Source organism: Macrotis lagotis, chromosome X (assembly GCF_037893015.1).
Source record: "Macrotis lagotis isolate mMagLag1 chromosome X, bilby.v1.9.chrom.fasta, whole genome shotgun sequence".
In the NCBI taxonomy this organism is placed as follows: domain Eukaryota; kingdom Metazoa; phylum Chordata; class Mammalia; order Peramelemorphia; family Peramelidae; genus Macrotis; species Macrotis lagotis.
The window spans coordinates 331,706,033-331,726,279 of NC_133666.1; the positions used below are offsets into that span (position 1 = coordinate 331,706,033).

The 20,247-nt window shown below is 34.9% G+C and overlaps 1 protein-coding gene across 1 annotated transcript in view; it reads right to left on the bottom strand.

Moving 5' to 3' along the window:
• Nucleotides 1–477: 477 nt before the first annotated feature.
• Nucleotides 478–20,247, bottom strand: part of LPCAT1 (lysophosphatidylcholine acyltransferase 1) — a 152,275-nt gene continuing 132,505 nt past the window's right edge. Inside the window, exons 13-14 of the mRNA XM_074205258.1 lie at nucleotides 14,580–14,721; nucleotides 478–7,645 (exon numbers count right to left, since the gene is read on the bottom strand). Of these exons, the coding sequence (XP_074061359.1) occupies nucleotides 7,461–7,645; nucleotides 14,580–14,721 (327 nt within the window). The 3' untranslated portion in view covers nucleotides 478–7,460. The remainder of the gene's footprint in view (nucleotides 7,646–14,579; nucleotides 14,722–20,247) is intronic.

The window sequence follows — 20,247 nt, forward strand, 5'->3', positions numbered from 1 at the left end:
TTTTTAGAGAGCATTATATCATTTTCAGTCACCTTGCCTTTTAGTGGTTTTGATCATGGAATTGTCAGTTAGTGATTTCTCTGAACTTTTGGAAATCTCCTTTCCTAAATTTAAATGTAACCATTTAGCCATACTAAGTCTTCCCTTCCTCATTGATCATAAATCACAAAATGAAACGATCACCTTGATGAAAGGTTTCCAGTACTTCCAGCCTACTTATTGATCAGTATGTCCTTACCATAGTTAATTAGGTCATTAAGGACCTTCCCTCTCCGTTTTGGAAGAAAATCATCAGCAAGTTGAAATTTTATTAAATGCTTTACTTTTAACTTTGAACAAAAATACAGATAATTTTTGTCCTAATTCCATCATTACATGCCTTTTCTTGGTCCTCTTTATCACTTTTGTGACCTTTTTTCCAGGAAAGCATCAAATTTAACTTTCACTTATCCAGCAATAAAAGTATTAGAGGTTGGCATGTAAAAGGATTGATAATTTTGTTGATATAAGGAGCAAAAAGTCACTGTCAGTTGCATTGGACAAGGAAGAATGAGAAAGAGGTTTAAAACGTCTAAGGAGATATGATACTGGATGACAGAAGGAGCACAACTTATTAGAATTTACACAAGATAGTCATATTATCAGTAGTCATGTGTCATTTCTTTGGAAAAAAATTTTTTGGGGGGCAAGGCAATGGGGTTAAGTGACTTGCCCAAGGTCACACAGCTAGATAATTATTAAGTGCCTGAAGCCGGATTTGAACTCATGTCCTTCTGACTCCTGGGCCACTGCTATGTCCACTGCTCCACCTAGCCATCCCGTTTGCAAAACTTTCTTAAAAAAGCAGATCATCATGTTTGTCTCCTGAAGGGTGGTTTAAAATGAAAAAAAAAATCCAGGTATAAATATGGTAGCAGCTCAAGTAATTCTTAACCATTATTAACAATGAGAGGAAATGTGAATAATTACTCTTATGCAACTTTGTCTTTAGTTGAATGAGTTTTTATTAGCCATGACAATCTTCTCAAGTCATTCTAGGAATCATCTTCCCAGATCTGGTCCTCTCATCCCAACTTCCTCTAAACAGAGAATGCTCTTTTTGAAAGAGAAAAGTAATTTTTCCAGTTCATTTTATTTCTAGATCTCTTTATCTCCAGGCTTTCTAAAAACACTAAGATCACCAAAATAATTCAATATGCCCCAAATCTGGGAAAGAATAGCAGAACTTCTACAGTTGTGAAATAGTATCACAATACTCACAACTCCCTATTTTCTAGGCTATTGTCAGGAAAATATTTTGTAAATTCTAAAGAGCTACATAATTGTGAGGTAATATAATAATATATACATCAATATTGCCCTTCATATTTAAAGAACTGAGTATTTATGTCATTACAAGAATATTTTGAGGCATAAATGTTTCTTACAATTCAGACTTGATATTTACATTTATAGCAGAAAAATATTTATAGGCAGAACTTGAAGGTGTTTTCTTTTTTTTTTATATAAATCAATGTTTCTATTAACCAAAAACAGTTCACAAAACAAACAAACCAATTGCTTAATAGCTCCTTTTTATTTGACTTTACACTGAAAAGTCAACTTACAAATTCAATCTCAAGGAAAAAAATGTTCAATTGTGCAAAATGAACAGTGATTCCATAGTGCACATTAATACTGGCAAGGAGCCCATTGAATAAATACTGACACACACATCTATTACTGTTAAGGAAGTCAGCATCCCTCTCAAACCATGATTTGAAATGATTTAACTGTATTGTTGTTTGGTCTAAGGTAGTCCATAGTATTTTTACAGGCAATATCAAAACAAGGCATAATTCTACAATTAACAAGAAAAAGTTCCCAAATTGAGGTATTCCTTTAAGAAACTTTTACTGAATATCACTATATCATGTGAGATACAGTTAGATTTGGACTATTTAAAAGCTTGAGAAAATATACAAAATATTCAGTTTTCTATGAATGTGCTTTTTCCATACTATTTAATATAAACCATAAAAAAAGGGTTTTTTTAAGCCCCTAAAGAAATTAAATGTTATTGGAGTAGGAGGAATGGAGTTGAAGAATTCACAAATGGTCAAAGTCAACATCAATGCGCTACAATGATTTTTTTCCTTTTTAAGTTAATTATGAAATATGATTTGATTTAGCAAAAGGTCAGTGCACTTATGGACCTGAAAGATGGAAACTGTTTGGGAGCTGCTGTGCCAAGGAACATCAACTATGTCATAGACATTCAGGATAAAAGCTTCAAATTAAAAGTACTCTACATATGCCTTTCAACACATCAAACTTTGAGGAGTCCACTGAACTATTCTGAATTGTTAAAAAAAAAAGTATTATGGTGCCAAAAATCACATACCAAGTGTAGAGTGTCTTGAAGACACAGGGTTTCAGTGAAATTCCTTTTTCCTTTAGTGAATTAGCATATTGGAAAAATGCTTTAAATCCAGGAGACATTAACCAGATAGGTATCACACCCAAGATTCCTGAACTTTCTCCTTTATTAACACAAAGATCATTCTGAGTGTTGTCTTTGTTTAAGGGAATGTTTTTTGTTTTTTTGAGGGATGGAGGGTGGGGGATATGAAGAGAAGGAAAACACAGAATAGAGATGTCTGAGTTGGAAAGGGATGAGGGGAAATGATTTCATTAATTGATTAATCAATCAACAAATATTTATTAAGTGCCTAATATATGTCAGGCACTTGGGGTACAAAGAAAAATAATGAAACAGCTCCTGCTTTCAACAAGTTTGTGTACTTGAAAACTATTAAGGTTTCAGGTATGGCTTAATTCAATTCTTCTCTTTCCATTGATGCCTGTATGGTAGACAGGAAGCCATTAGGTATTTTCACTATAAAACAGAAGGGCTGTTACATAGGAATAGTCATAGAATATTTGTCAGAAAATATTATTATTGATAAAATATGGAGCTAATTTAAATAATATTTACAGGGTTCTTTAAGCACAATAGTTTTGCTAGACAGAACCCTTCTTTGTAATGGTTCTTAGTGAATAATTTCTTTTAACAAAGATGATTTTTTTTAGGAAGAAAACTGGAATTGGTGGGTGAAGTCCAACATCTTGTCTCTGACAGGATGGAATTACCTCATATAAGTGAAAGAAAAGGAGGAAATTTTCAATTTTATTAAGTTGAAAGAACATAAAGTGCTTCAGGAAAATACAGAGTCTAGATAGAGAATTTCATTGATATAGGGGGTTCCTGGGTGAGGAAATCCCTCTACCAATAAAGGTACAATTTATTTTTTTCTATAACTTACAATCTCAGTAAGTTCCTGGCATTGTGAGGGTGACTTGTCAATGGTCACACAGTCAGGCAGGTCACTCCCATGTCTGTAGCAGCAAATGAATTCAGGTCTTCACTGGCTTTGAGGTCAGAATTCTATCCAGTATGCCATCCTGCCTCAGTTAGGTACAACAATATTGTTTTAAAATATGAGCCATGTGTCAGATGCAGTACATTATAGTCTTCAGGAGTCCTGTTTCAACATTAAGAATATTTCAACAAAAAGTAAATCTAAATATTTTTTTGAACTCTTGTTGGAGATCAGATACTCGTTCCTGGCCATAAGGTGATAGACTTAAGTGCTTTTGTGCGTGTATACTTTAAAGGAATGGGGAATGAAGAGGGGAAAGGAAGGATGCCATACTTAACTTTATAGCATGGATACAGCAAAAACCAGAGACCTTGGTTGAAGAAAGGGGAAGCCAAAAGAGTACCACTTGGACTGCCATTCAAAAGCTTCATTACCATGGGGATGAAAAACCTGTGTTATTGTATAATAGTTTTCCTAATGGATCCTGTCCATATTGATGGGACCATGTTGTGGGGGCCTAAACATCCCTCCTTTCAGTGAGCAGGACATTGGACCTACTAGTAGAGGAAATATGAGGCTAAAAGGTATTAGGCTATAGGGTGCTCATTTCCCTTTGGTACTTAGGAGGTAGTTTGTTCATGCCCTCCTGAAAAAAAAGATAGGAATAGAGCTAGCTGTTTAATTAAAAAAAAAACAAAACAACACAACATTTATCTATGATTAGACTAGAGATCTTTCTGATGAACCTGGAGAGAAATAATTACACAATGTTAAACCCAGAGCCTCAGTTAATATACCAGAAAAAACTCCCATATTGAAGATAATGGCATATTGTGTTAAAAGCTAATATATGTTTGGCCATGGTTATTAGAAGACATTCTGTAGAAAGAGTTATGTATTTCTAATTCATCAAAATTTATAATTTTATAAGGGGTATCAGCTACAGGATTTATACATTACCCTGATTGGATTGTTTAATGAAAACAAAGCACTAATATAGTATAAGAGGTGGACAAACAGAAACCACAGCTTGAACTTGATATATCCTAGTAGTTTTAAGAAAGAGACCTGAATAGATTCTTCCTATGGTATCCCCCCCCAGATTTAAACTCACTCTCTCTCTCTCTCTCTCTCTCTCTCTCTCTCTCTCTCTCTCTCTCTCTCTCTCTCTCCTACCATAAACATCAACTTTGGTTAAATTTGCCCTCCAAAAAATATGAAACATCTAATTTGAGCTTTACAATAAAAGACGACATATAACAAAATATATGCTTAAGTATATAAGATTTTTACATTTTATTTCTTCAATGTTTAAAATTCAAAATTATTTTTATGATAGACAATGACAAAATGGACATGACTGTCCCATTTATCCCCCACCCTCCCAACATATACATTCACAGGCTTCAACAGCTGTCTCATGCCTGCTAATCCTGGTTTTCAAGACCATGGTAGCAAAAAAAGGTATTAAAGCTCTCTTTTCTCCCCAACCTGACAAAAAGGGCTATTTATTATAAGATTATCTACATTCACAGTTCTGAATGCACACGAACTATTTAGCATTATTACATAAGAAAAACAGAGAATCAGGAGGTACAAACGTTCTGTACAAGTCTGTGGATCAGAGATTTTTTTTTCTGAAAATGCCCAGTGGCACATATCATACAAAAATCACTTCATATACAGACCTGAAAGAATTGAGGCAACTTCAGAATTGGGCTTTTTTTTTTGGTCCCTTCCCCTCAGGATCTCAGTTCTATTAATGTCTTTCATTTACTATTTAAAAAATATCATATTTGAACATTGGATCTTTCTCTCTTGAAAAGGACACAATGAATATTTATTCACTATATAAAATTACTAGTAACTTTTAGCTACTAAGTCCACATTTGAATTTTGTGTCCAATATATCCTATGAGACTCTGAAATTCACTCTAACAATTATTTTAACCTTGATCTGAATAAAAAATAGAAATCTACATTTTTATACATAAATTAGCAAAATTCAGGAAAAAAATTTGATAGATCATCTATAATCCTCACTGGTAGAAAGAAAATTAAAAATATCTAACTTAAAGATCCTTAATGAATGAGACTTTTGCTGTATCTTCCTGGCTATGACATTCATTTTGTGAAGAGATGCCTAAGATAAAAAAAAATCCAGTTCTGTTTATAAATGAAAACAACTACATTATTTCAAATAAATTCAAAGGCATAAATATGCTTTATAGGAAACATGTTATAACATGTAACCAATTACTGGGCTTCAAGAATGAATTTCTGCTAAATTCTGGCTAAGGAATATAAAATCATATACCACAAATAGAATCAAAGGGGAAACCAAATTATTCTGTCCTCCAAACTTCCTGGAAGCATCACTCTTGTATTTAATCTCTCTGACACAAAGAGAATGATTAAATATATATATATATATTTCTATACACATATCCCAGTAAGACTGTTTTTCCCCCCTGATACGAAGGAATTTCCATATCAGTTTTACCAGGTGACATTTAGGATTCAGCATTTTTAGAATGGGGACAGTAAATATGACAAATGCATAAGGTTGCATCCATGTCTGCAAACCAAATTCCAGACTCTTTATGCTACTATACAGGACAAGCTATGTTTTGACATTCAGCTAACAGACAGATTTCTCTCTCATGAAAGATTGGACAGGAAAAACATGTCTAATTAATTTTCCCTCCACTCATACCTAGCCCCTAAGTTTAAGAAAGATCTGTTTGCATAAACAATAATTAATTGGGGAGAAGGGGCAAACCAATTTAACAGAAAAAAAGTTTGAGAAGATATTTTTCTACTCCAAACATATTGTAGTTTATCAAAGTAATTGAAATAATACAATATCCTGGAATCTGTTGAACTTTCATTAAAAAAAGTTATCTTCCATTTTTTACCTTAGAGATAATATTTTCAGCATTATACAAATACTTTGATCAGATATTAATCTAGATTGAATTAACCCAATTTACAAAAGAATTCTAAAGTTGTTAATATGAAAACAAAATCCATCAAAAAGAATCCTAACACACAATTAGTGGAAATAGATGTGATATGTTTGGTTAGGGGCTAAACTATTAAGAGTACCTTTGTGAGTCAATAGACTTCAAGAGGCTAGGATAACTTACATCAGAAGAAGTATTTGGAATTTTAAAACAAGAGTGAAAACCAAGAAATAAGTACATATAATATTAAAAAAAACAGAACTATAATTAAATATTTCCCACACACTCTTACAGGGGAAAAATGTTGGAAAAAAAAACAAGCCTCCTTTTCATAAAAATGTTGAATGTTTCCTGGAGTATCTAAATTAAGATTATAAAAAACATTTACAAGCTCCCATACAGATTTAGACACACTTAGAAAACAGAAAATATATCCTCCACATTCTGTATTTGTGGGAAGTGGCAGATTTTTTTTTATAGTAGCTCCAAAATCACACACACACACAGCAAATTAAAAATTTCAAGTGTAGACAAAATGTGTCTTGGGGTCATAGCTCCCTAACTTTTTGTACTACCATGGAATCAACAAAATAAAGGACCATTTGCAAAGTGTTAATGAAAATTAAAAACCAGATTTTTTGACCACGCTGTGCCCTCCAAAAACTAAACTAAATAGTCTCCTTTGCATATTTGTTGAATTCGGAACTGAAGACAACCTGAATTTAACTGTCCTCAAACACAGAAAAACACTAATCACCAAAGTGCACTTAAGACCACAGCAGCTACATTATTCACACTCCCTAGACACTTTGTACATGAAATGAAACAATGGAATATAAATAAGTGTGTAGCTTCTTTTCAAATACACATACAGTACAAGGAAGGCAGCACATTCACAGTCTTGGCGCTCAATGACTTTTCACAAAGAAACAATAACAACTACAAAAAAAAAAAACCCAACCCCAATCCAGACAAGTTTGAAGAGAATAAATTTACATTGTATGGGAGATAAAGAAAAACGGGAAATTCTCACACAAGTAACAGGGAGTATATATTGTCATATGTATTGGAATGATAAAGGAACCTAGGCAAGGGCTTCTCTTCTTCGTTGGGAGGAGATGATGCTTCAGTATTAGTTCAATTTCTTCTGACAAGGGTTCCTCTCATCTTCTATATTTTCAGGGCTGAAGTCAGTACAGAAACCATTAGGGGTTGGAGCAGAGGGTGTCTGAACACAGCTTTCAAAGCTTGCTTGATCTGAATATAAATATTCTTCTGCAAAGTCTGGGTACATGTCTGTAAACCTGCTGAAGTCAGCTAAGAAAAAATAAAAACATTTTGCGTTATGTGGGTTTCAAATAGAAGGCAATGTTTTAGGGCTAAGGATGTGTCTAAGTGCTTTCCTATAGTCTGTGGTTGCTGTGCCTTTTTTTTAATTTAAGGCAATAGGGTTCAGTGACTTTGCCCAAGGTCACACAGCTAGGCGATCACTAAGTGTCCGAGGTTGGATTTGAACTCAGGTCCCCCTGACTCCAGGGCCCATGCTCTATCCACTGTACCACCCAGCTGCCCCTGCTGTGGCTTTTCAAGGGGACAGGGAAGACCATCTGGGTTGCTTCTTCAATGAGAGAAATTTATTTACTACCCAGGTCACAATTATACCGTGCAGGCAAATATACAATTTAATGTGTGAATGCAGATAAATTTAAAATACTCCTTGTCATTTCCTTTACTAAAGTTATGTCTCAAACTGAGGCTGCAATGTGGCAGAGTGGTAACCATGAATTCTGATACCAATTCCCAAGCTTTCAGTACAGACCCATTGAGGGTTTGTATCCATCCTTCAAGAATTAGCCTTACAAAGTCTGGAAGAGCACATTACTTAAAGATGAGGAGATATGGAGGTGAGGGAAACAGAGAAAGATTGTCATCTGTATCAGTGAGGATAGAGGCATGAAGATGAAATTGTCTATCATTTGAAGTATTTGAAAAAGTGTTTTCTGGGTAGGAATTTCACCTGAATATTAGTTTTCTTATTTGCAAAATGGAGGTGATAAAAATCATCTTTCTCATAGGGTTATTGTGGGGATCAAGTGATATAATAGGCACATGTATGCTGCTTTGCAAACAGTGCTTACAAAAATATTAGCTAACATTATTACTCACTCAGTGATATCATTATCTTTTATGGGGGAAAAACTCCAATATCTCTATGATAGCTCCATGCTCTCTCTAAACTTCATTATGGATCACCAAATGCATTTCTCTTGAATCTCAAATTTAATGTGTCCAAAACAGAATTAATTCCTACCCACCCCAATTCTCTTCTGCCCCTTTTGAAAGAACCCCTTTCGCCTACTTATCAGAATTTATAACTTCAGAAATCAGCTCTGTACCCTAACCTAGCCCTTATTTCCAATAAGTTGCAAATATTTTTGTTTCTACCTCAATCAAGCTTCTATGTGCCATGGCCCTGGCACTTTCCATAGGAGTTTATCTCTATAACATCACCCCCTCCTTATCGTTTCTTTCCCCTCTCTTCTCATCTCAATTCATCCTCTCTTTCCTTCACACCTATTGCAAGTTTCCTGACTGTACCCAGCCTTTCCCTTCACTAAATTGCCCTCCAATGAAGCTCCCAAATTGATATTCCCAAAGCACAGGTCTGACCTCCCTGTAGTTTCCAGGATAAAATACAAGATCCTTTGCTCAGTTTAATTGATAAAGTCTTTCCCAATTTAGCTCCAGCGTTTCCAGGCTTCACTCATGCCATTCTCTTTCACACAATCTATACTGCAACGAGATTGGGTCCATTTGCTGTCTCTAGATTTTGTCGTTCTATCTTCCCTATGTCTGTTATTACACAAACTATTTCTTAGGTCTGGAATGCAGATTCCTCTCTCCTTACCTCCAACTCCACCTCCACTTCCAGGAATTTTTGCCTTCCTTTTTAAGCTCAGCTCAGATATCTGCTATGAGAGGAAGCCTTATCTGATCTCCCACTTATTAAAACTTGATCCCCAAATTACTTTGTATATAATTAGTTATTTACTTTACTGTTTTCACTCAACAGAATGCAAATTCCTTGAATGCTGAGATTTTCATTTTTTGTCTTTGTATACCACAGTGCCTCACAGGGTATGCATAGTATAGAGGAGGTGTTTAATAGGTATTTATTGAATGTTAAATTATAACATTTTGAAAGTATATTGCCAGATCCTAAAAATCAAATACTTTTCAACTGGCTGAGTAACTAAATTAAATCTATTATCATCATCCTAATTCTGAATTATTCTTTCTTTAAAAATATCATTCTCTGTATCCATATTTTCATGGTTGTAAATGATAAGACTTTGGAATTGTGACTATCATCAATGAAATGATTATTTCTCTCTCATATTCATAGTCAATTGTTGAATTAGGTCTAAGCCCCCCCCCCCCTTTACCTCATTTAGAAATCAAGCCCCTGTAGGGTATTCAGGCAACCTTTGAAGTGCAGGGCTCATAAAGAGATGAAATCTTGGGCAAAACTAACTCAACTGGAAAGCTCAGGTATGATCAAAAGGTAAACAAATTTTAATTGAGGTTTAGGTGAATTGGTGGATTCTGGCCCATTGTTCTTTAGTCAGACAAGTCAGAACAGAAGTAGATACCCTCTTTTGTCTAGATTACTCTAGAAGGGATGATATCTATACAGGTAAGTATCTTTGAACAAGATTGAATGAGCAGTCATGTCTCTTATACCCTCATTTTGCTAAGTTCACCTCTCACAATATTCAGACTTTCATTACTTATTAACCAAACCCACTCTTTCAAAGGCATAAAAACTCCGAGTGGGTTCCATTTGGGGTTTTTGATATTTAAGAGTGCCACTGACCCCTTTTTATTAATTATCTGCTAACATGATTGGTAAAATGAATTAACCACCCAGAAACTCTTCCTTCAGCTTTTTATATCTCACAGCCAGAACCGGTAATCCCCAAAGAAAAACATAAAAAAGTAAAGTCTGAATTTCTGTGGTGAAAAATACCTTAAAGTTATCTTTTGGATAATATTGAGAGTTAGAGAGCTAGATGGGTCTTATGTTGTAAATATAAGATAGACATTGTATACATCAAAGTGACTGTCCCAAAAATAATATAGTATCTCTCCAAAGATGCTAGATGGTGTTGGGTCTGTAGTGACAATATCTGTGATCCTTCCATTTCCCACCATGATATTTGTCTCTAATCAAGGAGCCACAGTTAAGCTGAATATTCACAAATGACATTAATCTTATGTATCATTTTGGCCTGAAATTCTGATGAACCCTTGCCATGGTATGAGGCTGGGTAGAGAAGGATTGGGAGACAGATTCTCTATCTGTGGAGTCATAAGCAAGATAAGGGGGGATAAGTAAAGGATAAGGAGCACATAGCTCCATTCAACTGTGGCTCAAATAGTGGCCAAAACAACCAATGGGAGACAAAGGGGAAATGTTTTTCAAAATATAAAAAACAAGGGGCGGCTAGGTGGTGCAGTGGATAGAGCACCAGCCGTGGAGTCAGGAGTACCTGAGTTCAAATCCGGCCTCAGACACTTAATAATTTCCTAGCTGTGTGGCCTTGGGCAAGCCACTTAACCCAATTTGCCTTGCAAAAAACAAATAAACAAAATATAAAAAACAAAAGCCTTAAGGATACTGGCAATTCCTCACTTGCCTCAATATACTCATTGAAAAAAAAAAGTACTACCTCACAGCTCTATTAATAATAGTCAAGTACCCCTGACTTTTTTTTTTATTTGGTTAACATACTGAAAGAGTCAACTAACTCATTTTTTAGCTCAGTTTTCTCTGGAAAGAAAGTCTTTTAAGAATAGCATATTGTGACAAAACTTCTTGTGATAGTAATTGATAGTATTCATTGGTAACTTTATGGCATAAACTGTTTTCTGAAGAATATAATAAATCCTAGGCTATGCCTGAGCTACTAACTTTTCTTTTCTGTGGGTATTATCTAAAGAAAAAAACCTACTATCTTGGATTTTTATACTAACAATAATAATATTAGTTTGGACTTTATACTAATAAACTAAATCACACCAAGATTATAAAATGACAAGCAGCAGCTGTTCCAAACCTCCTCTAACCTTTATGCTCCCTCCACCTGTTTTTGAACAGATAACTTCATCTCTTATTTTACTGAGAAAATTAAATCCATCTGTCATGAGCTCCCTCATCTCCTCCACTTCTAACCCTTTCCACATTTTTTTCGTCCTTCTCTCCTTTGCTTTAGTCTCTGAGGAAGAGGGAGTAAATCTGCTGGCAAAGGTCAACCCCTCTATTTGTGCTTTTGTTTTTCTCTTATCTTCTCCAGGAGTTTGCTCCATCATGTATTCTCTCATTTTCCTACTTTCTATTTTCAATCTTTCCCCATCATTCATTCTCTCATCTCCTCCACCCTCACATTCACTTGACCTTCAAACTTCCCTAATTCTATTGAGCACACCATTTTCTGAGTTACCCAGGTTCTCATGTATGGAAATCACCCTGGAATTTTCCTTCTTCCCTTACTATATTGTAACAATATGTATAATTTAGTGGTTCCCATTTTCATTTAAGGATGACATCACTGCCTCAAATTTGTTCCTTGGTTTCTACTCTCACAACTATAACCCCAAAACAGGTCTTTGCTATTTCTAGACTGGACTATTGTCCTAACTTTCAAATGGGGATATCCCTCCAGATTCCATTCTCCACAGCAGCATCAACTTAATTTTGTGGACACACAAATCTAACCAGGTCACATTCTTACTCAATGCACAAATATCTCAACCTGATATTTAAAATGTTCAGTGATCTGTCTTCCAATCTAGTCATCTAGACTTACATTCTCCCTGGAATCTGTTATTTATTCAAGGGTCAGTCAATCAACAAGCATTTATTAAGTTAAACACTGGATCGCTAGGTGGCACACTGCATCCAGTAAGGAAGATGCCTCTTTGTGAGTTTAAATCCAGAGCACCAGGCTTGAAATCAGGAATATCTGAGTTCAAATCTGGCTTCTCAGACACAGTCATTTAACCCCTATTTGCCTCCATTCCTCATCTGTAAAATGGGGACATACTAGAGGAATGGCAAACCATTTAGATCTTTGTTAAGAGTCAATTGACACCCTCAATGTCAAACATGGTACTTTGCTTAAGTAGGCACATGATAAATGTATATTGAACTGAATTAGCTCTTTGTTTTTATCATATTGTAGGCAGCAGTAGATAAAAATGCAATGGGCATTTGCATGGGCAAAGGTTTAGACAATTATGGATTCTTCAACAAAGGTAAACTGATGGTACCAAGAGAATTATGTGGCAGATTACAGAAGTCAAAACTACTAATATAATTTTTCCACTGTTGAAATGGCTTATATCCAGTGACACCTTGTGGAAAACACTGAAACAGTTTTTGCTCAGAAATATTTAATAGCTATACCTCTATTAAAATGCTTGCTTTTTTAATGAGAGGTGCAGGAAGGGAATGAAAGAGAGAATTTGGAACTCAAAATTTTAAAAAAACAAATATTTTTTACAATGCAACTGGAAAATATTAAATACTAAGAAAATAAAATTTTAAAGAGAGAAATATTTCACATTAGTTCTCTCCTTTTGAAAGATCAGCCAGCAGTTTCTTTGGTAAAACAGCAATATGTTTGTCTTTGAATTTTTTTGTTCCTGGAAGCTTTGGCTTCCTGCATATAGCTTGTGCTCACATTGTGTTAAAATTAGGACACCATCAATTTTGACACAGAGAAAAGAGACACAAAGAAATCACCTTAAATATGCTTTGTGGAAAATGGTTAACTGTTTAACTTTCTTTAGTGATAAGAAATCATCTAATAAATGGTGGTAAGAGTGTTGGTAGGCATTTTTCCTTCTGATAAACCTAAGAGGTGAAAGAGTTTTAGACTTGATGATCCCCTACTAAAATCTCTGACAACTAAGTCTCAATACAGCATTGCCTTAAATTCATCATTTTCATGGGTTCTTATAATGACATCATTATTTTGTGACATTTCAAAAATATGACATTAAAAATTAGAAAGCCTAGAATTTAATTTTTGCTTTTCCACTATTAATGCTGGGTGAGACCCTGAAAAGTCATGTTCTCTTAGTTTCTTCCATTTAAAATATGACACAGTCAACTCTTGACCGTCTGCTTTGTAGACAATTTCTAATAGAAAAAAAGTTAAAATCTCAAACTACGTAATTTCTGCTGTTGAGTCTATTTGGGTTCATTTCTCCCTAGTCTATTAGCTGCTACATGTTCAAGAGAAACTGAGTATTGATTTTATTATATAATAAAGTACAACTTGGAAAGTATATTTTAGTTTTAAATGTATGTGGCCTTTTGATAATCTACTATTTTGCTTTAACCTATTTTACTGGTCTCCTTTATAAGCACAGAAAAATGAAAGTTATTGACTTTTTTTTACAAGTTAAACTAGATGTGGGGCAGCTAGATGGCGCCATGGATAGAACACTGTCCTTGGAGTCAGGAGGACCTGAGTTCAAATCTAACCTCAGATAATTACCTAGCTATGTGACCTTGGGCAAGTCACTTAACCCCATTGCCTTGCAAGAACTAAAAAAACAAAAGTTAAAGTAGATGGTATCAGGTAAATAATTTTTCCTGGGTACTGGATATCATAAGTGGTAAATGAATTATGGGTATCAATCTGAGAATCATGATAAAAATTTAATAAAACTTTCCCAAGTTATTACTATAGTTCTCTCAAAATGTGGAAGAAACTAATACTAGCATGAAAAATATCAAGAAAAATTTGCAGAGACTGTCAAGCTTCAAAGATCTTCAAAATATTCTAATTCATGATCTCAATCACCTATCCCAAAGATTTCAGTAAGCTCAGAAATGACAAAAGAGTATTCAAAAGACTAAATTTCATACTAGTCTGTGTATAAGAAAGTAGAGGAAGTTTCAAATAGTTCTCAAATAAAAAGAATGCAGAAAGGAGATAGAACTCAAGGGGACAAGTCATTAATAAGGTCTGGAAACTTCTCTATTTCTCTTTTCTTATGAAGAAAAGACTGTATAAAGATTAAAATAATCTTTTGGGGGGCAAAATTTTTATAATTTTTTATAATTTATAATTTACTTTTTCTACATTTATTGGATATTGCCAACAGTGAACAATGTCTATGAACAATGAACAATCCCAGGGATTGTCTGGAGTTTTAAAAATACCTTGAAACTTACCAAATGTGATCTTCTCCTTTCCTTCCTCATCTATAGCTCTAAAAAGATCAGTTACATTAAGCTCTGCAACACCTATGGCAGTCTTCAGAATGCAAGCCAAATCTTCTGCTTTTATGCTTCCATCTTCCTGTGATTCATACATCTGAAAAGGTAGAATAAAATCTGATTTGTTTATAATCTTCTCTTTTCTCTGTTCAAATTCAATCTATCTCTCATGGCTCATGTCAAGTTCCATCCCCCTTTTATTTTGTTTTGTTTTCAGGTTCCTGATGAGATTATTTACTTTTTTAAAAAATTTATTTATTTATATTTGAATTTTACAATTTTTCCCCTAATCTTGCTTCCCTCCCCTTACCCCTCCCAGAAGGCAGTCTTAGTCTTTACATTGTTTCCATACATTGATCTAAATTGAATACGTTGAGAGAAGAATCATATCCTCAAGGGAAAAAAATATAAGATATAGCAAAATTACATAATAAGATAATGGGCTTTTTTAAAAATGAAAGGTAATAGTCTTTGGTCTTTGTTCAAACCCCACAATTCTTTCTCTGGATACAAGTGGTATTCTCCATCAGATACCCCAAAATTGTCCCTGATTGTTACACTTATGAATAAATCAAATCCATTAAGATTGATCATTAACCTCATATTGCTGATATGGTATACAATGTTCTGGTTCTGTTCATCTCACTCCGCATCAGTTCATGAAAATCCTTCCAGGCTTCTCTGAATTCCCATCCCTCCTGGTTTCTAATAGAACAATAGTGTTCCATAATGTGCATATACCACAATTTGTTCAGTCATTCCCCAAATGATAAGTTGCATCCCTTTTAAAAAACATTGCCTGATGGTTGGTTTTAGACTATACGTGTGTGTGTGCATATACACACACACTGTCTACATCACTCATTTTGGCACTTGCTGTTAAATGAATATTTACTGAGTGCTATTTAAGATACAGTCTCATTTTACATATTTTATACACAATTCCTCTTCTCCTTCCTTTCTCTACTTTTCTCCCACCAACCTTTCTCTTTCTCATTCTCTCTCTCTGCCAAGATAGATAGATGTTTAGACCAAAAAAAAAAAAAACCCCCAACAAAAACCAATTATAAGATCAAACATGTCAAAAGAAAAGTACATATAAGAATAAAAACACTTCATTCAGCTCCTAGGCTCTCATTATCAGCCTACCTCCAACACTGAAGGTTGATGACATGGAACTTTGGGCTAAATCTGTTCACCTCCTAAATTCTAAGTAACATTTATATTTATATTCATATTCAAGTTCCTAGCTTCCTTTATCCCAACACCCCATGGCATTTCATCATAGATCTCAACCAGACATGCAGTCAAACAGGGCACTATGCTTCTTGGGAAATTAATTCATTGGGTCTCAGTACGATCTCTTCCACTCCCTAATAAGACTTCTGAGTTGAGAAGTTAGATTTTTGTACAAGAAGGGACATGGAACAAAGAGACTTTTAGAAATTTCATTATGAGATCCCAAACTACACCCCCAAAGCCTCTCTCTTTTTGGGGGGGGTAACGCAATGGGTTAAGTGACTTACCCAAGGTCACACAGCTAGGTAATTATTAAGTGTCTGAGGCTGGATTTGAATTCAAGTCCTCCTGATCCCAGGGCCAATGCTCTATCCACTGCACCACCTAGCTGTCCCCCCAGATCCTCTTTTGCATGGACTTGGAACTTAGAATGAATACTGTAGGCAATCACAGCTACACACAATAGCTGGAGACATGCTGCCAGTCCACAAAGAAGCCAAGATAAGGGAAAAGAACTTGGTGAGGCTGGCTGCTAAACAATGGCCTTGAAGGCAGATACAGCACAGAATCACCAAGGGTGTGCTAGGAGGGACAAAAATGGAGGCAGAAATTTCCTAGGTCCATGTGCTCCCTCCATTGAAACCCTTGATTGAGAATTCCCATCCTCAATACTAAAAATACTGTTGGCTCACACTCATGACCTAGCTACCTCCAGGTATTCAATGACTATAGAAAGAATGCTTATACTGACCACTGTAGGCTTTCCATATCTCAACCAGGCTCCATATTTATTTACTAGTCATTAGCCTTGTCAATAAACTCCAGGGCCTCCCAATTTTTAGGATCGGATATACAATCCTCTATTTTCTTCATGACCTGGTACCTTCTTACCTTTATAGTCATTCATTTTACTCCCTTCTATCTACTCTGTGATCCAGGGACACTGACTTCCTCGCTGCTTCTCTCACAAGACTTCCATTTCGCCAACTGCCATGCCCTGGAGCTGACTACCCTCCAATGCTATGTCTCTATCACCTGGTTAAAATTAATCCCACTTTTTTTCAAGTAGTCTATCTAAGACTCCCATAATGCTAGAGTCTTCCTTCTGAAAGTATCTCCAATTTATCTTGGATATATTTTGCACTACACAGTTGTTTACATATTGTCACGCCTATTAGTTTATGAGATTTTTAAGGGTAGGGACTGCCTTTTGCCTTTCTTTTATATTCTCAGCATTTAGCCCCTGACTTATCGAAAATTCTTAAATTCTGGTTGCCTGAAATAAACTATAATTTATGCTTTTTAAAATAAACCCTCTAGTGCTTGGTATTGAGCTGAGGTTATACTAAAGTACTTACTTAGATAATACTTATTCACATTTTGTCTTATAGTTAGATCCTGATTAGTTTGTATGATGAGAATTCTGTTGTGGTGCTTATATTCACATTTACATCATTTGAAGTTATTATAATCATGTATAATAGGGTCCTTTGTTCCAGTCCAATAGAAATATCCAGTGCAAATTTAAATAATGAAGCCACTTTGGTGGACTTATCATGTACACTAAATGGGACCTAACTGTAATATTGACAAATTATTGCCTTGTTATTTCTGTTATTTTGGACACAGCTTGATCAAGGCACAAAATCCTAATAACAAGACAAAGGGGAATGGTACAGCTTTCTTATAATAAATTTTTACTATTAAGAGTAATTTCTTCTTCAGTAAAATGGGGCTAATAAAATTTGGCACTATCTGCTCCACAGGATTTTTATGAAGAAAGTGCCTTGTAAAACTTAATATCTTAACTATGGATTGTTAATTATTATTATTGTTATCTGGTTGAATTGGGTCAATGCCTTCTATCCTTATTTTCAAAATCTCTTTAAGTAGATTAATCCAATATCTAGTACCAAATAAGGGAGAAGTATTTAGAAAGTTTAAATATAAAAGGTTGGGAATTTTAGGGGTTTGCAAACTTGATATGAGTCAAAAGTATGATGCTATAAGCACAAAAACTATTTTTCTCAAGCTGTGGTGTCTAGAACAAGAGGGATGATGTTAGGCCATACAAACAGTACTGTTTTTAGCTTTGGCTGTATATTTGAGAAAGGTCATTTAGAAGAGGGAGAGAAATCAGAGGTTAATGTGAGGTGAATTTTGAAAATGCCATATAGAGAGAAGGTTGATAGAATGGGAATATTTAGCCTCAGGAAATATAAGACTTGGGGTTTTTCTTCACATATCTAAATGGTTATAATGTAGAGGAGCAATGAGCCTTTTAATTTGGCCCTGGGGAGAAGAATTATGCAAGTATAACAAAGTTTACAGAGGGAGATTTTGTTTCAGTATCATCAAAATCATAAGATTAATTGTAACCCTCACATAAGATAGGCTGCCTTCACAAGGAGTTCTTCTTCTTAGTCTTTAGAGACCAGATGGCTACTTAAGTGTGTTGAAGAGGAAATTCTTACTTTAGGTATAGCAATTAACTTAAGGGCAGGTGGGTGGTGCAGTGGAAAAAGCACCTACCCAGCCTCAGACACTTGACTCTTTCTAGCTGTGTGAGCTCAGGTGTCACTTAACCTTGATTTCCTTGCATCCAGAGTCATCTCCTGTCCTCCTCGCCACTGGATCCAGATGGCTCTGGAGGAGAAAGTGAGGCTGGTGATTTAAGCACAGTCCCGACATCACTCAAATCCAATTTATGCACTTAATCATAGTATCACCTCCCTGATGTCATGGTCTTCTTTGAGAATGAAGACAAACTTTATTATTAGCAATTAACCGACCAAATGATCTCTAAGGTATCTTTCAATCCTGAGATTTTGAGTCCTCCAAAATCCAATGCTAGTTTTCAGTTCGGAAATTAAAAAACATGTCTTTTCATCAAGTAAGGAAAAGATAATGGATAGGAGATCCTAAGTTCTAGCTATTAATTTTCTGTGTGAAGTCAGCAAGTCATTTTTCTTATGCAATTCAGCAAAATAGAACACTAGAATAAATTCTCTGTGTGAAGGGTACCCTTTAAATCTAAAAATTCTATGAATCTATAAATCTCTCAAGAGATTATGGTGAATAGTTTTGCATTTCACATTTTGGTACCAGAGAAATTTTAACTTCAACATAATGAAGTCCTGAAAAAAACCAAAATAAAAACCAAAATAAAGCTCAAATGCAATTTAGTAATGTAATTTCCCTTCACAAGGAATATAAACTAAAAAGCTTGAATTTTATTTCAGGTTCTGTTACTAATTTTGCAAGTCACCTGAAGGATAAACCAGATAATTTAGTGTTCCCTGAGCTTTTCTTTTCAGAAGAAATGCACTCCATGCATTTAAGATAACTGTCTTTAGACAATTATGATATGCCAAGGCTCATTCTTATTTTTTCCCTAGGATAAGAGAGCACACAAGTTGTAGCATTGTGTTTGTTGTCTCCAAATGAAGATTTGATGTGATTAAAGCAATGAGGCAGAAAGTTTTTTTTTTTAATTTCATTTCCTTTTTTTTTTTAAAGGTTTTTGCAAGGCAATGGGGTTAAGTGGCTTGCCCAAGGCCACACAGCTAGGTAATTATTAAGTGTCTGAGGCTGGATTTGAACTCAGATACTCCTGACTCCAGGGCCAGTGCTCTATCCACTGTGCCACCCTTTTCTAAAGTAGCCATTATTTTTCTGCATTCCTTTAAATCAATAGTATTAGTTAATATTTATATAGGATTTTAAGGTTTTCAAAGTGCTTTACTTGAATTATCTCATGAGATTAATACAACAAAAGTAGCCAAGATTATTATCTCCATTTAACAGTTGGAGAAAGGCTGAGAGAGGTTAAATGACTTTCCCAGGGTCACTCAGCTAGTATGCAAATGTCTAAATCAGATTTTGAACTCAGGTCTTTCTGACGCACTCTATCCATTATACCTTAATATGGAAATGCCAGTCATAAAATTTTGAGCTAGATTTCATTTAGTGATTTCCCCCTTTCTAGACATGGAATTCTGAGAAGCAGTGTCAAACATTTGTAACTTCTTATAAATTGATATAAAATGAAATAAGGAGAGTTAAGAAAACAAAGTATATAGTAACTACCACAATGTAAATAGAAAGAACAACAATGAAAAATAATTCAAAATCATAGTGATAAAAAGAGAAAGCATTTATAAAGAGCCTATGCTGTGGCCAGACACTGTGATCCTCACAATATCCCTGAGATAGGTGCTATTATTATTCCCATTTAATAGGTGAGGAAGCTGAGGCAGATGGAAATGAAGGGACTTGCCCAGGGTCACAAAGCTACTAAAGGTCTGAGATGAGATTTAAACTTATGTATTCCTGACTCCTGATCTAGTTCCTCTTCTACTGTGCCAGGGAAGAGTATATGAGA